The sequence below is a fragment of the Vombatus ursinus genome, unplaced genomic scaffold, assembly GCF_900497805.2.
Source record: "Vombatus ursinus unplaced genomic scaffold, bare-nosed wombat genome assembly UNPS02014772.1, whole genome shotgun sequence".
Lineage (NCBI taxonomy): Eukaryota > Metazoa > Chordata > Mammalia > Diprotodontia > Vombatidae > Vombatus > Vombatus ursinus.
Genome location: NW_020954550.1, coordinates 5,516,108 through 5,533,749, shown reverse-complemented (window position 1 = coordinate 5,533,749; position 17,642 = coordinate 5,516,108). Strand labels below are relative to the sequence as shown.

The following is a 17,642-nucleotide window of genomic DNA, read 5'->3' as shown; positions in this document are numbered from 1 at the left end:
ATTGGGTCACAAAGAATTAGACATGACTGAAACTGACCAAACAACAACAATAAACTGAGGCAGACAGAAGTTAAGTGATTTGGCTGGGTTCATACAACTAGTAAGGTCTGAGGCCATGTTTGACTTCCTATCTTTCTGGTTTTACCTAGCTCCCTGCAGGTAGAAAAATGTAAAACTGTTGTGTGACTCTGGGCATGCTACTCAACCCCTCTGTGTTTCATTTTATTTATTTGTTCATTGGGAAGATCTTGCCACCTGAAATCCTCCCCACCTTTTTTTTGGAAGAGGGGCAAGAGGGAGAGAATCATAAATGCAGTAACATTACTAATAATAATAGGAGTGGGTCACTTCCGACCAAAGAAACATAGGTAAAATCAGAGTACTAAATACTCCTAGAGGGGAAAGACAAGCACGGCATATGTGCATCCTACCCTCCCAATAAAATAAAGCACAAACTCACCTGGTTCAGAACCACCCAATTAGGATCAATCTGGGCATCACCTTCAGGGTCCAGGACAACAGTCTGGTAGGCTCTGAAATCTGTCAGGGTGACCTCAGCATTCTCAGGGCACACATCAATCCGATCAATGACCTGGTCTTGGTCAAAGTCTGTTTCACAGATATCCCCCACACCATCACCTGGATGCACCAGGGAAATAGGAGAAAGGTTTGGTGACACTAGTCCCTACTCATCTCTTCCAGATAAGGATAAAGATGAAGTTAGACAATAAGAACAGAAAGTCCTTCCCTAAGTTCTAATCTCATTGTGCAGCATCCAATAGCTGACCTGCTTTCAACTTCCAGGCCAAGGACAAGTCCTTCAGGTGACAGGTGTCTCTATCCCACCACCCCAGTGAGGAATTAGCTGTTCTAGCTCTTGAAACAGAGCTGGGGATCAACGGGAGATCCAGCTAAACATTCTTGTCCCATCCCTTCCCAGCGCTTTACTCAAACTGGATGTAATGTGAGACCCTGAATGAAGAAAGGGACACAAATATTATAGTTTGCAACCTTAGCTGGTATATCTCAAAGTTTCCTAGGGCCATATTTCCTCTCCCCAGTCCCTTCTTGGCTTGGGTTTCAGGACTTCCCGGTAGGGAAGGTGTCAGAGCTGGCAGTGGACTCCCTCTAAGGCTGTCACCTCTGATCTCCTCAAGGACCTTACTGTCAACACTGCCTCATCTTCCCTTCTACCCTCACCTCCCTCCATCAAGGCCTTGGTGATAACAAAAGCAGTAGCTCTTCTCCCTTTGTGGACACTGTATGCAATATTCTGTCCAATTTTTTTTGTCCATACATATGTAGTCTTATAGGTCTGGACACTTCTCTTCCCTTTTTACTGACCTCTGTGGCTCAAACAATAGAGATTCAAATGTAGGTCACAGCGATACAGAGAAATAAACTTAGTTATGAAAGTCTAAGATGAAAAAGCTGTGACCACCTTGGCCTGAGCGCCTTTGGAAGAGTGAACGTGCTATCTCGTACAGTAGGAAAAAAACATGAAATAAGAGACTGTTGACAGAGGAGACTGCAATGGAATCTCTTTGCTCCAAAAGAAACAATGAATATAAGAAATTCATAGAAATAGGGGAAAAACTGATAAATATCAGGAAGAACCTGATATAACAAGTAGAACTTGGAGAATATGTACAGTGACCACAAAAATTTAAATGCAAATAAGGCTAAAATGAATGCTGTGTAATTATAATGGCCAATCTTGGCCCTGGAGAAGAAAGAAATGTTACACCCTCCTTTCTTAGGATAGGTCAAGGATTATAGGTGAAAGACTCTGCTTATGCTGTCAAATGTGGTTGGTGGTTGAATATTTTTTTCTCTGTTGGAATCCAAGGCTCACTGAGTGGGGTGGGTTGGTGTATGTCTAGAAATTATTTTGATGTAAAAACAAAAGGTATCAATGAAACTCCATTTTGGAGAACAAAGTGATGGTGTGCTGATGTGTGACCGTGTCCGTGTATTTCCCTAGTCATAGTGGCCATGGGTTCTGTTGCCTTACGATTGACATCTTCCTGGCTTGGGTTGGGGACTAGTCTGCAGTTGTCAGGGCCTGGAGGGACGAGGTCTGGGATTCCGTCATTGTCATCATCATCATCACATTCGTCTCCCAGCCCGTCCTTATCTGTGTCTAGCTGGGAGCTGTTGATGACGGTGGGGCAGTTGTCGGTGCTGTCCTGGTGTCCATCTCCATCGCTGCAGAGAGATGACAGGGAGGGGACAATAGAGTAGACCTTTTTGGCCATTGAGCCTCAATCTCCTGACTTATTTTGAACACGTTATCTTGAGAATGCTGTCTCAGGGAGGGTCGAGGGTCAGCTGACAGGGCTGAAAACTAGTTAAGTGATATCAAAGAGCTTATATTGAAGTTTTCTCTTTGGTATTTGCCTTTTTCACCCATTAAAACAAAAACTTCACTTTTACTAGGATACAAATCACTGTTATTTCCTGCTTAGAACCTCCCCTTCTTGCCTTGAAAAGGGATCCTAGGAATATAAATTTAGAGCTGGAAGAGACCTTAAGGCTGCATAGTCCAACCATCTCATTTTACCAATGAAAAAACTGAGGCTCAGAGAGATGATGTGACTTGTACAAGGTCACACATATATTTAAATGGCAGAAGTGGGATTTAACATTGTGACTTCTGGATCCAAAGCCACAGCTGTTTCATTAGGTGTCATTTCTGTTGTTTTTGTTACCAGACATTGATTAGTAGCATCTGTTGAATGTGTGTATGGTCAAGAAAACACTGGATTCAGAATCAGATACCCCGGGAAGGAAGCTCTGCTATTGACTATTTGTTGTGACTTTGGATAAGTCATTTGTTATCTGTGAGCCTCAGTTTCCACGATAAAATCAGACTAGATGTGCTAGAAGACAGTGGAGAAAGCACTCACTGACTTTGGAGTCAGATAACTTGGATTAAGATGCTGCTTCTGACATCTGCTACCATTGTGACCTTGGGCGTATCAATTTACTTCCTTCAACCTAAATTTCTTCATCGACAAAATGAGGGCTTTCAACTAGAGGACCTCAAAGGCCCCTGTCAGCTCTAGAGATCAGCTTCCGTGTGCCTATACTTCAATTCTACTGTCCCCCCTAAAAACCCCATGATTTCATGCTAGATTGAGAGAAGACAAGATCCTTAGCACAATGGATGGAGTGCTGAACTTGCAGTCAGGAAGACTCAAGTTCAAATCTAGCCTCAGACACTTACTAGCTGTAGGACCCTGGGCAAGTCACTTAATCGCTATCTACCTTAATTTTCTCATCTGTAAAATGGGTTGATAATGATAGCACCTATCTTCCAGGGTTGTCTTGAGGATTAAATGAGATAACATAATTAAAGCACTTTGTAAACCTTAAAGTGGTTTATATATGTATATATAATATATATACATACATATATGTATATATAATATATACATACATATATGTATATGTATATATATGTGTGTGTGTATACATACATACACACACACTAGCTATGTATCAAACAGGAATTCAGAGATGAATGCTGTGGGGGAGAAAATGACAAGGTGAATGATGACCCTATACCCTCCAAGGCCACTTTAATTCTGAGGAGGCAGATAGAAGTTAGCCCTGGTCTAAAGAATTTCTTCTTTCCAAGGATTCCCAGGGTTCAGGGCTATTGCAAGGTAAGTCTGGGCTTCCTCTTTCATTCAAGAAATCATAAAATTGATCTTGTCTTCTAGGAAGTTTTCCCAACTGGGCCTGATCTGAGACAGCTAATGCCCATTTTGTCCCCACATTCCTACCTTGGTCCTCCAGTGGTAGAGGGAAGAGGCGGGAGAGGGGAGGGAGGCAAGGAGTCCCTAAACCCAAGATGAAGCTGTTCACTGTCAGATCCACTTAGTGAGTGAGGAGAAGATACATGGATCTGGAGAAGGGAAAACCATTCCAAACAAGCATGAAGCCCCATGGCCTAAATGATGGAATTGCCTGTCCTGGAGTTGTTTTAAAAACCATTAGGTTGGGCAATTTCCATCAGCAACCTTTCTATATCTTTGAATGGTTTTATGCAAAAATAAGGGATTTCATTTTCTGCAGGTTTGGGGGTTTGTTGGAATTAAAGTATTAACTGGATGAGTCACATTTGCAATACTCAGAAGCTAGTGCAAAAAGATGCTTTAGGAATTCCGAAAATACGGGACTTGGTATTCTTGCAGCAGATAATAACAACAATAACTTTATTTCTTTATGTTTGACAAAGTGTATTCCTTCCACAATTATAGCGCAAGCTTCTCTAAAAATGACAATCTTGATAGAAGGTTTTCTGAGCAATGACCCTGACCCTAATCAGCCTTGAGCCTTCTGTGTGGGCCCATGAATGGAGGCAGGGAGACTCCATTTATGAGTCTCTCACTCATCACTCCTCTTTACTCTGTAGACCCAAAAGGAAATGAAGAATGACACACAAATGCAGTGTGGTATTATGGCCTAGCAGGGAATGGAGGAAATTCACTCCCTCTCTTGTTCCTTTCCTGGCTTCTGTAAAGATTTCCCAAGGAGGTAGAAAAGGCTAGGACTAGTAAATGGTTTTAAGCTCCTCTAGGGAAGAGATGGTGATATTTTTGTCTTCATTCTTCTCTCTCTGCCTCATTCTTTGCACCTCCCTCCCTCCCACTGCCCCTTCCCTCCACCTCCCTTCCTGCCTCTCTTTCTCTCTACCTCCCTCCCTCCCTCTCTGTCTGCTTCCTTTCATCCCTGCCTCCCTCTCCATAACTCCTTCTCCCTTTCTCTCTCCCTCCCTGTTTCTCTTTCCCCTCTCCTCTTTCTTCCCCCAACCAAAAAAAAAAAGTATCTACTAATCAAGTCCACTTAATGAAATCCTGAAGTTAATGAAACATCAACTCAGACACATTCTGCACTGTTTATGGTACACTGAGATTTCCCTTGAGCAAAGAGAACAGTCTCTAAATTTCTTGCACTGGAATTTCTTCTTTTCACCTGGTCTATGCTTCATCATGACAGGGACCAAGCTTGTCTGAGAATTTTTAGGGCTGCTTATGAGATATGTACTTTTCCTGACTTTGGGCCCAGAGACTCATTGCCAGCTCCCTACCATCAGGAAGGCTCTCAAAGCAGGTTGGTGGCAGAAAGTTTGAAAACTAACATGTTCTTCCTGCCTTTTCCTTTCTTTTTCCTTTCCTTTCCTTTCTAAGCTATTCTTATAGCTGGGAGGTGTACTATACCTGTCCTGATTGGTGTCACAGGAGTCCCCGACCAGGTCATTATCCACATCGGACTGCGGATAAAACAAAACACTGTTAGTACAGGACCGTTCCAACAAGAATGTTCCCCCAAATCCAAGCCTGGCTTAACATTAAGTCTGGGGAATGATATATCCGGAATCGATACTCTGTAAAACTGCAAAAGGACAACACCATATTGGTGTAGGCACATTGTTGGATTTTTTAAAAACCTTTTAAAATATCAAGCTATGTGGCTGGGCTACCCACACACCACACGAGCTAATTATAAAAGAGCTGAGAGGTAGCTGGGTGGCGGCTGGGGGTGCTGTGGAGCCAGCCACCAGCCCTGGCACAAGGCCTGACACCCAGCAGTGGCAAGGGAGGACAGGGCCAATGGATTTTGTATCGCTTTTATATTTGGAAGAGAACCAAGGTGATGAGTCATTGTTCGCCTATGGCTCCCTCTTCTCCAAGCTTTAAAAATAAAATGCCGCACCGTCCCACATTATCTAGTCAAAGAGGGGGAGTAGAAAAGGAAACTTAACAAGTAAGCGATGGCGTTTAATCAGAAAGGTCCAAGTGTGGGCCCTGCTGGGGGGGAGGAAAGGAGCCACATCTCATCTTCATCCTATCCAAAGGGATTCTGGTTGATCAGCACGAATGTCATTTCCCTGAATGAGCAGGCCGTCGCCAGCCTACCTTTCAGGGACAGAGAAATGAGGACCAAATCCCAGAGGGCTGCAGAGATTATCTGGTCCCATTTTTCCCCCTTTGAAAACACGTGTGTTTCATTGCTCAGAGACGCCAGGAAATAGGTTAAGGGAGATGTGCCAAAGGTGCACTTGGCTGTTTTCTTTGATGGTGATCCTAAATGGATCTCTGTACAGAGAGTTACACATAGAGCCTTGGATTCCCTAGAACTGCTCACACTCAAACACCGGCATCCGACCCACCTGGTTAGGGTTGCTGACATCAGGACAGCTGTCACAGGCATCCCCGACACCATCGTTATCTTTGTCCCTTTGGTCTCGGTTGGGGACTTTTTGACAGTTATCCAAAATATTCTTAATTCCTGGGGAAAAGAAAGTCTCTTTGCAGCAGCTGAAATTACCTCACAGTTTCACAGGATCATGGCCAGGGCAGGAAGAAACCTTAGGGGTGACCTAGTCCAACCTCCTTATTTTACAGCTGGAGAAACTGAGGCCAGAAGAAATGAAATGACTTGCCAAAAGACGCTGACAGAAAAGGGCAAAGTTAGGATTCAAATCCAGGTTCTCTGCCCGCTATTCCACAACGCTTTTTGGTATTTTCTAAACTGATAGAGGTGTGTGTCTAACATGGTGACATTTAGATCTCACACTGAAAATTGCATATATGACCCAAATTATGTCCCGGTGCCAGAGAAACAAGTTTAGTCAGAAACAGCAGGGAGAAGTGGAAGGAGGACCTGAGTTCAAATCTGGCCCCAGACACATAATACTTACTAGCTGTGCCACTTAGCTACCAGTAGGGGCTTTAAGAGCAGTAAGATATATAAGGTTAAAATCAAGGAACAGAGAAGAATAACTCACCATCTCCATCTATGTCATCATCACAGGCATCTCCTTTTCCATCCCCATCAGCATCTTTCTGGTCATTATTTATGACGGTTCGACAATTATCACAAGCATCTCCAAAGATATCTTGGTCGCTGTTTCTCTGGTCAACGTTGTGAGTCAGGACACAGTTATCCTAAAAAGAAAAAAAAAAACAAACCAAATGCAAATCTTCTTGGCCTTGTTATGTGTATTGGGGCTTTCTGAATCTCACAGATGGTATTTTTACATTGCACATAGTCTAACGCAAGAGTTACAGTTCTATGTATGAATCCTCCAAAATACTGCTACAAAACTGCAATTTCCCTGCATTGCTATTGGGCACTTGAAAACACACATTTCCTTGGAAGAAAACCCTCACCTGCTCATTGTTGATTCCATCCCCATCAGCATCTTCATCACAAGCATCTCCGATGCCATCTCTATCTGCATCTTCTTGACCAGAGTTTGGCACATATTTGCAGTTATCCTAAGTGGGGAAACATTGCCTAAAATTATACCTAAGATCAAGGCTGTCAGTGGTTCTGATACTTGGGGCAAATCATGTCTGAGGCATTGAAAATTGAAGTTTGAATTCAAAATGAAATTTGCCTTTTATAGACAAATATAGCCAAAAAAAAGAGGGTGGCCAGGAAAATTTGGACCTTAGGATCCAAGACCACATATGTGGAGAGACTGGAGGATATTCAGGGACCACTGCTGGGGAAGCCACCTCCAATAGAGTAAGCTGGGTGGGACATCATTGGGAAGGAGCTTGTTTTGGGTTGTGGAAGTGTCATACAATGTCTCTATGCTGATAAAATCATGGGCCCAGTAAAAAAAAAAATGATTACTAACTATGTGCTAAGTTTAGCAATTTCTGCTTGCTGTAGGAGTTCACATGCTTTCAGCACCTTGAGGCAAACACCAGCTGTACTACCCTCGTTAAGCTCCGCTTGACATCTGTCTGAAGGACAGACATAATTTCTATGGAGAAGATTGACCTACCTTGTTGTTAATGGCACATTTGCTTCATTTGAGATGGAATTATCTGGGAGCGTGTAAGGGAAGGGAAGGTTCTGCTGAGACCCTTCCTAACCAGGATGTGGTTGTGGTTGTGTGAAAACCACAAGTATGTCTTCCTCACATTCTACTTGCCTTTTTGCAATTCCTTCCAGTGCATGGCAGTTCCTCGTCGGGGTAACTATCAATGTCGACATCCTTTCCACAGATGAATCCATCACCAGCCCAACCAACACCGCACTGTGAAGAGAAACTCCATTAGGGAAGTCAGGCAGTGAAGCTTGGTGCCAGTTGGCCAACATTTCAACTCCTGCTTAACCCAACCCTGAAGCCCCAGGAATCCAAACAGCTTTACTGTGTGGGCTTCTCACCCCATTCCTGACTGCTCTTCTGACAGTGTACCTGTGGAGCTTAAATCACAGTCACTCCTTAGAATGTAACAATCATCTAAGTTGATTTTTACCAGAGCAAAAACCTTCTGAGGCCTGAGCACTGACTCAGTCTCTTGTTTTTAGTATCAATCAATCAAGTAAGCAAGCAAACAACAAGCATTTATTAAGCACACACTATATACTTGATACTGGGCTAGGTGCTGAGGATATAAGTACAAAGCATGAAACAATCCTTATAAGAAACTTACATTCTATGGAGAAAAATGATAAGAATATATGTGTTTATAGAGAAGCTGGATAGCACAATCGATAGAGTGCCAGGCCTGGAATCAGGAAGACTCCATCTTCCTGAGTTCAAATCTAGCCTCAGACACTTATCAACTCTGTGACCCTGGGCAAGCCACTTTCAGTTCCTCATCTGTAAAATAAACTAGAAAGGGAAATGGCAAACCACTCCAGTATCTTTGCCAAGAAAACCCCAAATGGGGTCATGAAGAGTTGGACATGACAGGAAAATGATTCAACAACACCACAAATATGTGTACATATTCACATATACATGCATGTACTCATGTGTATGTATAAATGTATATATATATATGTGAATGTGTCTGTGTGTGTGTGTGTATATATATATATGTATGTACACACACAGAAAAAATAAAATCAATAAGAACAAGTATACAAGGTATTCTGGGAGGGAGGGCAATAGTACTTAGGATGAAGGTAGGGTCTGAAAAGGCTTCATCCAGAAGATGATGTTTGAACTGTGTCTTGAGGAGAAGGATTCTAAGAGGTAAGGAGGGAGAACATTTCAGGGAGAACTGGGGGAGGCCAGTGCAAAGGCAAGAGACAGGAGGGGGAATATCTGTGTGAGGAACAGAGAGAAGGCCAGTTTGTCTGGATCAGAGTATGGGACAAGGGAGTAAAAAGGTCAAGGAGACTGGAAAGATGGTTGCTCTGAATTCACCTGCTTCCTCAGACTTGTGATGGACTACAGCATCACAACGAGTTGGGAGCCAACATCCTGAGTTAGCACAATAGGTCTATCCAGGGGCTTTCTCCCCTGGTCTCCTAACATTCTACCTAAGCACGGCCAAAAAATGACAGCAAGGGAAGAGAGAGAAGACCATCGACTTTGGCAACCAAGTTCAGGAGAGTCCAAGGGGTCAAGCAAGGCTATGGGAGGAGGTCCCTGGAGGGAGCAAAGGGCAGTCAAGCAATGGAGAAGAGTGAAGGTTTAAGATTCAGGGGAAGGGAGGAGGCAGGAGATAAGGAAAAGTGGGAAGAAAATAGTGAAGCTAAGAGGAAAAAAAAGAACTGTAGAAAGACAGGGGTCAAAGGAGAGAGTTGGAGGTCAGAGGCAAAATAGAGAGCCCAATGAAATGGAAATAGAGTGAAAAGGAAGCAACTGGAGTTCGGTGTTAATTTTTATGGTTCTTATTCAAATCCAGAGAAGTCCATTTGAGACCATAGACTCTACTTGCCAGGGACTGTTCCTTTTCAGTCCCTAGAGATGGCTGTTTGAAACTAGGGGACTCTGAGGTATTCTATTCTAAGAGTGACGCTATTCCCCCTTTCCCCCCGATCTGTGCTCAGCTCCAGCCTGGAGCGTTCCTCGTAGAGGGCACTGAACTCTCAACGGTGCCTCGTGGTGGCTGATTTACTTTAATGAAGAAAGAGCCCTCTAGGAAAAAATACATTTTTAATGAGCCATTTTTTGGCAGATTAAATTATTTTAGTAGTCACATGAAGCTTATTAATCCTTTACCATCTGCTGCTGCCTCTCATTACAAATTCAAAAACACATTAAAAGTCCCACCACCCACCATCCCACTGCATCCTCAAGTAGGGCACAGGAAAATGATTTAGCTATAGAGGCAGGCTGCTACCCGGTGATTCTTCTTTAGAGAGAAGGCAGCACAGTAAATTAGGGAAATTTTTTTCCTCTAATGCATTGTCTCCCCCAGTGACCTGGTCTTTTCACAAGACCTCTGGATTAGTTGCTTTAAAGGCTTCTACACTAAGTGCCTTTGCTCACCTCCTGGTGAAAATAAATCCCCACATCTCTTGGGAAGGATATGTGGGGGAGGCGGGTGATGCTTGAAGGTGAGCCATTTAAGAAGTCTGCTGACTTGGCTCTTAGAGACCTGAAAGTCCTTGGAAGCATGGGATTTGGAGAGCAAGAAGGAGCCTGCCTCCATGTCACTCCCTGGGTAATTTTCAGTCTTTTCCCTTCTGCTGGGTAGGCTTGTCAGTTAGGAATAGTCACTCCAGGAGACTTTTCAGCTAGAGGTTATGTAGGAGGAGGATGGGAGGGGGCGGCAAGGGGGAAAGGGAATATTTCTAAGGCATGATATAGTGGAAAATGTACTCAATTTGTAGTCAGGGGACCTGGGTTCAAATCCTGACTATACCACTTACAATTTGATTGTGACTTTGGAAAAGTCATCACTTCACCTCTCATGAAGCTCAGTTTCTCAACTGTAAAGTAAGAGGATTAGACGAGATTACCGCTAAGGATCCCTTTTGGCTCTAAATCTATGATCCTGGCTGGCTCTGGCATAAGGAGTCTGGTTTTTACCCAAGATGCGGGAGATAGGTGCATTTCCAAGGGTCAGCCATAAGGTGGTGCTGTGATTCTGCAAATTACCACTAGTCCAGGCAAGCACCAGGTCTTTGATGTTGCCCACACAGTACCCTGCTTAGCAGTTTGGGGTGATCATCATGTATTTTTAAAAAATTTATAGAGGAACAAAAAGACTTCTCCTTTGATATTGGGAATCACTCAGAGAATCCCAGAAGACTCTCAGTGAATGTGTCTGTTGAGCGGGGGAGGGAGAGGTTATAGCCCTTTCCTTTTGGAGTCAATCTAGATAAGGAGCTGAAACTGGAGTCAGCATTAGGAAAGGTGGAAGGAACAAGTATTTACTGAACATCTACTATGTTCCTAGCACTGTTCTAAGCAATTTACAAACATTATCTCATTTGATCCTCACAACACCTGAGGAGTTAAGTTATCCTCATTTTACAGTTGAGGAAACTGAGGCAGACAGTGGTTAAGTGACTTGCCCAGGGTCACACAGCTACTATCTGAGAGAGAATTTGAATTCAGGTCTTCCAGACTCCAGATAAATGATGCTCAGTTGTCCTGATAGACTTTCTGTATTGGCATACCTTTTCTGAGAAAGAGCCAATTAAAAAAAAAGATTGACTTGCCCCTCAGGTGAATCAGGTCGCCTTCCCAGACCACCCAAGGTCTCCTCAATCTCTTTCTGCACCTGTAACCAATCAGTTGCCAAGTGTTTGTTAATTCTACTGCCATAACATCTCTGGCATCCTTCTCCTAACCTCCACTCATTCAGGATGGCTTTAGCTCAGACACTCAGCACCTCTTCCCTGCATGCTTGCAACACCCTGTTAGGTAGCCTCCCTACCCCTAGGCTCATGCCCTGCCGATCCGTCCTCCACACGGATACCTAGTGAATATTCTCGAAGCACAGTTCTGACCATGTCACTCACCTGCTCCAGAAACTCCCATAGTTTCTCTATTGCCTCTGTGAAAAAATACAAACTCCTCTGTTTGGTCTTTAAAGTCCCTCACAATCTCGCTCCAACATGTCATTTTAGGCTGATTCTATCTCCCATTTCCTTGTCCTTCCCTATGCTCTGTTTCCTGTGCCTGGGAAGCCGTCCCTCCTCCCCTCTGCCTTTTGGAATGAAGGCTTTGCCTAAATCCTTCCTGTTGGGGGACCTTCCCTGACCCACCACCCTGACCCCCACCCCAGCTGCTGATGCCTCTCTCCCAGAATTACCTTGCATTTACGTTTTGTATTCTTCTATGCTTCTCCCATTAGAACATAAGTTCTTTGAGGGCAGGAGTTGTTACATTGTTGACTTTGTATCCCTAGAGCCCAGCACATGGAAGGGGCTTAAACACGCATGTTGATCGGCTGGTTGCATGCTTGATTGTCTAATAGCAGAGTCCTAGGCAGATCCTCTGCCATCTAAGAGGAGCAGAAGGTCTGAAGTCTGAGGACAGCTGAGGAACATTTTTTTTTTTACTGATTTATTCACCCATTTCCATAATTTATTATCTCAGCTGCTATTTCTGTCAACCGGCCTTCTCAAACAGGGTCGTTTCTTAAAGACTTGGGTTTAAGAGCTATCATTTATTTTTCATAGCAATGGTAGTTTCACATTTTGCACACTTTGATTAATGTTTTCTTCTTGAGTACTTGCACTCAGAGGAAGCTGGGTAAAGGAATAATCTCAGAAGTTGAAAAGCAAAGTGATAACTCACCACACAGGTCACACCTCCCTGCCTCTCCTCAATACACTGGGCATTCACACTGCACGGATTCAGTTCTGGGTTTTTGCAGTTTCGTTCAGTTTTGCATCCCCTGATCTGATCTCCAGTGAACCCAGACTTACATGGGCCACACTGATAAGATCCCTGTAAAGAAGCCAACAGAATGATCAGTCAATAAGTCAGTCAGTCTGGTTTGGTTTTTTTTGTTGTCGTTGTTGGGTTTTTTTTTTTTTTTAGGCAATTGGGGTTAAATGATTTGCCCAGGGTCACACAGCTAGTAAGTGTCAAGTGTTTGGTCTGAGGCCAGATATGAACTCAGATCCTCCTGACTTCAGGGCTGCTACTCCATCCACTGTGCCACCTAGCTGCCACAGATCAGTCAATCAGTAAGCATTAATTAGGCACCTATTATGTGCCAAGCATTGTACCAGGTGCCTGGGATATGTAGAAAATAAATGAAACAGTCCCTGCCCTCAGGGAGTTTACATTCTAAAAAGGAATCTCGATCTCCCTGGATCCACTGTTTGTTTTTCTGGGAAACAAATGGGGGTAAGTGACCTGTCCAGGGTGACACAGCTAGTAAATATCTCAGGCTAGATTTGAACTCAGAGCCTTCTGAGACCAGAGCTGGTACTCTATCTACTGCACCACCTAGCTGCCCTGGATTCTATCTAAGATGAAATAATGCTGTAGACAAGGGGCGTTACTATCATCATTATTAGTATTGCTTTCTGTGTTTTATTATAATAATGGCTATCATTTTTATAGCATCATTTATATAAATTGAAAAGTTGCTTTAAATATGTTCTCATTTGATTTTCATAATAGGAGGATTAAGTCAATTGCATTTCTATTGAGATGAAGCTCCATCTTTGCTGTTTTGTGCAAGTTCCTCAGACCATCAGTTCTGCCTCCTGAGACAATGCCTGTGAAGATACCACCCAATCGTAAGGTGTCATAGACCAGGCAGATGGGAAAGAGAGTCATGATAGGGAACTGTCTGTTGCTTGCGTGGCTTTTTTCTCCATCTACTTTCCTTTCTATCCCACAGTAGGTAAGGCATAAGGAGAAGACACAATTATGTGGTCTCTGTGGAAAGAACACTGGGTGGAGAATTAGGTGCTCAAATGTCAACTGCTATTTTTCTCCTGTGGGACTCCGGACAAGTCACTTGCCTCTCCTGGTCTCGGTTTCCTCAATTGAGAAATAGCAGGCCTGAACTGTTAGAAGGGGCTGAGCTTTCCAGTGGAGTTAGAAGGCTTCCTTCCAGGAGCACAAGAAAAATGTAGGTATTCCTTTGTCCACTAGACATCGGTCCAGGCATTGAAAGAAACATCTGCAGCTCTGAGGAGAGACTCTGTGAGTTGGGCTGTGGTTTTACTTAAAATAAAACAAGAAGGACTGGCTGCGATCATGCACCTTAAGATTCACCAAATGCTTTCTACGGTCCTCTAAAATGATCTTCACAATAGCCTCATGAGATGAGAATTATCCCCATCATACAATCCAGAAGAGGAAGCTGAGGCTTAGAGTGATTACCCACAGTCACATGCTAGCAAATGCTTGAGGCAGGATTCAAACTCAGGTCTCTGGGGACTCCGAGTACAGTGGTCTTTCCACTATACCATGCTACCTCCAGTGAACATGTGATAAGGGCAGGCTGGGAAAGAAAACTCTTAGAAAACAGTCACTTTATTTCATCTCCTTATAAACAACATGTCAGGGTGGAGGTAGGTCCCATGGGCTATGAAGCTCCCGTTAGCTCTCCATTTTTGCCAACTGTTTCCCATTTATTTTTATTGCTTTTCCACAAACCCATGTATCCTTAGGCTGATTTCACATGCAAGGAAGCTGGGGAAGTGAGAGTTTGAATAGTTCGCCTGGGGACCACATGGCAGTTAGACAATGGCTCCTCCATGCCTAGCCTGCTGTCTGGCTTGCTGACCTCACTCGCTTAGAAACAGCTGACAGGAATTTTCAGAAATGTGCGGGTAAGGACTGAAATGATTAAATCATAGCAGCTAAATGCATTTCAGAAAGTACCCTGGCATGCCAAGCCATTCTCTGTAGCATGCAGGGATTCTGAAGCATGTCCCAGAGGAGTTAGAGGTGCAGCTGTGAGGACACATCGTCCTCTGGGTCCCTTCAAAAGCACTGAGCTCTGAGCACTCTGGAACTGCGATAGCAACAGGAAATGCCTTTTAAATATCACCATCTTTAAAGAATAAGTATCTTAAAGATAATTCTATCATATGCTTGTATTCAAAAGCACACTGATGCTCGACTGGAAGTGAGAGGACGTGGGTGGCTTGTCAATTCTCTGTATAAACTTTTGTTCTCGTTTGGTCCGTCACAAATATTATTACATCCATGTGTTATAGTTGAGTTTTGTGGTTACAGCCTATACACACACACACAATCAGCTTGGCAAATTATCGTGCTTTTAAAAAATTTATGGAATAAAGCGAACATTTCCATAACACAGTATAATAAAAAAGAAGATTGCACATGAAACTGCAAATCTATTATGTACAACTTGCTATTCCTTTTAAATATATAATAAAGTTATCACATAAATTTCTTTTTTTTCCCTTCCTTCCCCTACCAAAATTATTGTGCTTTAGAAACAGTTGCAGAAAATACTTACCACAGTGTTAATACAAATAGAATTGGGGACACAGGCTCCATTTCTACACTCATCAATATCAGAGCAGATCTAGTGCAGAAACATAAAAGAGGGCTCTTAGTTGAGAAAGAAAGCACGCAAACCACTCTTAGTTGTCTCGATAGCTTTGTGTGATGTGAAGTATTCCAGAATTATGGATGGGAAGGCCATCTGGGCCACCCCCACCTTTCAGCAGGACTAGCCTCAAATCTCCAGTGGACAGCTGTCCATGGTTTAAAATAGCCAGAGAAGACTCCCTAACATCCTTTGGTAATTCAGTCCCCTGTCCTGCAACCTTTATGAGCAGGAAGTTTTTTCTGATGGCTAGACTCAGATACATCCTACAGCAATTTAAGCCCATTTTATTTTGTTTTGTCTTCAATGGAGGCAAAGATAAGCTTCTCCCCATCACTCACGCATCCATCTGATGACTGTAATTCAGCCTTATTACCTTCTGTCTCTCTCTCCCAATACTCCCTTCTCTTCTCTGGTCTAACAAACTGTCCCCACTGGAAATGAGGAATGGGATAACTCAGAAATAATGATGCCTCCTGCTCCGCTTCATACCTAATGATTTCCCCAAGGTAGTAAAAGCCCATCTGAAGATCAACCATCTAAAAAATGCTGAAAACATCCCTCCCAAAGTTTCACAGTCAGTCAGTTTAATAATGACCTGGATATTCTAGTATATTTGGAAACAAGTGGAGAATGTCATAGAATGCTCTAGGATTTTAGTGCAGTTTGTGACTTGTAAATGCTATTGAAGAGGATGGGGCTATTCTTTTACTTTTTCACATCCTCCCTAGCTGCAGTAAACAGAACATAAATACAAGTTTATCTTCCCTTTTAAAGTTCTTCTGTTGCTTATGTTCTTTTACCCTTTGATGCCCAAGGGATGGATCTGAACATCAAGATGTTCTACTGGTGTAAACCCAGTGAGCCGCAAGTCATCTCTCAAACTCAGCACCACCAGGTTTCTGTCACTGAACAGCTGCCCCCTCCCTCCCTTCCTCCTAGAAATCCATAAATCAGAGAGGAGTGAAAAAATAATACAGATGTGGCCTGGTGTGCATTATTATCTTCAACATGTGATAATCACCCAGGCAGGCCAAATGACTAGTTTCTGAAAAAGACATGAAAGAGCAAGATTCATTCCAAGTTTTACTAAGTGAGGAGGGGAGGAATACAAAAGAAAAGAAGCCCATCCTTGGAGTCCTAGCTCACCTGCTTATGTGTCTTGGCAAACGTGACCCCCACCCCCTGCACCATTGGTCCTGTGAAGCCAATGGGGCAGGAATCACATCTGAAACCTGGAGTCAGATTCACGCAGCGTACTCCTCGGAAGCAGGGGTGGAAGGTGCACTAGCGAGAAAGAAAAGATACAAAATATTTAGTCAAATGAGGTGCTCTCATTTTAATCTGGAACTCTTTCTGAATGAACAACCACATCCTAGTTATCCTTATCTCTACTCCAATACCTAGGTACTATGTCTTGCCTGAAGTAATAAATGCTTGTCAAAGGAGGGAAGGAAGGAAGGAAGGGAAAGAAGAAAGGAAGGAAAAAAGAAAGGAAGGAAGGAAGAAAGGAGGGAAAGAAGAAAGCAAGGGAAAGAAGAAAGGAAGGAAGTAAAGAAGGAAGGAAGAAGAAGGGAAGAAAGGAAGCAAGGGAAAGAAGAAAGGAAGAAAAAAAGGAAGGAAGGAAGAAAGGAGGGAAAGAAGAAAGCAAGGGAAAGAAGAAAGGAAGGAAGTAAAGAAGGAAGGAAGAAGAAGGGAAGAAAGGAAGCAAGGGAAAGAAGAAAGGAAGAAAAAAAGGAAGGAAGGAAGAAAGGAGGGAAAGAAGAAAGCAAGGGAAAGAAGAAAGGAAGGAAGTAAAGGAGGAAGGAAGAAGGGAAGGAGGGAAGAAGAAGGGAAAGAAGGAAGCAAGGGAAAGAAGAAAGGAAGGAAAGAAGAAAGGAAGGAAGGAAGGAAGGAGGAAAAGAAGAAAGCAAGGGAAAGAAGAAAGGAAGGAAGTAAAGAAGGAAGGAAGAAGAAGGGAAGGAAGGAAGCAAGGGAAAGAAGAAAGGAAGGAAAGAAGAAAGGAAGGAAGGAAGGAAGGAGGAAAAGAAGAAAGCAAGGGAAAGAAGAAAGGAAGGAAGTAAAGAAGGAAGGAAGAAGAAGGGAAGGAAGGAAGCAAGGGAAAGAAGAAAGGAAGGAAAAAAGAAAGGAAGGAAGGAAGAAAGGAGGAAAAGAAGGAAGCAAGGGAAAGAAGAAAGGAAGGAAAGAAGAAAGGAAGGGAAGAAGAAAGGAAGGAAGAAAAGAAGGAAAGAAGAAAGGAAGGGAAGAAGAAAGGAAGGAAGAAAAGAAGGAAAGAAGAAAGGAAGGGAAGAAGAAAGGAAGGAAGGAAGAAAGGAGGAAAAGAAGGAAGCAAGGGAAAGAAGAAAGGAAGGAAGTAAAGAAGGAAGGAAGGAG

At 43.2% G+C, this 17,642-nt stretch overlaps 1 protein-coding gene across 1 annotated transcript in view; it reads right to left on the bottom strand.

Moving 5' to 3' along the window:
- The window catches only part of THBS4 (thrombospondin 4), a 55,784-nt gene that overhangs the window by 8,563 nt on the left and 29,579 nt on the right, over positions 1–17,642 (bottom strand). The window contains exons 8-17 of the mRNA XM_027863544.1: positions 16,419–16,556; positions 15,177–15,245; positions 12,521–12,673; positions 7,961–8,065; positions 7,185–7,292; positions 6,800–6,959; positions 6,182–6,300; positions 5,229–5,281; positions 2,015–2,208; positions 461–639 (exon numbers count right to left, since the gene is read on the bottom strand). Coding sequence (XP_027719345.1) covers positions 461–639; positions 2,015–2,208; positions 5,229–5,281; positions 6,182–6,300; positions 6,800–6,959; positions 7,185–7,292; positions 7,961–8,065; positions 12,521–12,673; positions 15,177–15,245; positions 16,419–16,556 — 1,278 coding nt within the window. The remainder of the gene's footprint in view (positions 1–460; positions 640–2,014; positions 2,209–5,228; positions 5,282–6,181; positions 6,301–6,799; positions 6,960–7,184; positions 7,293–7,960; positions 8,066–12,520; positions 12,674–15,176; positions 15,246–16,418; positions 16,557–17,642) is intronic.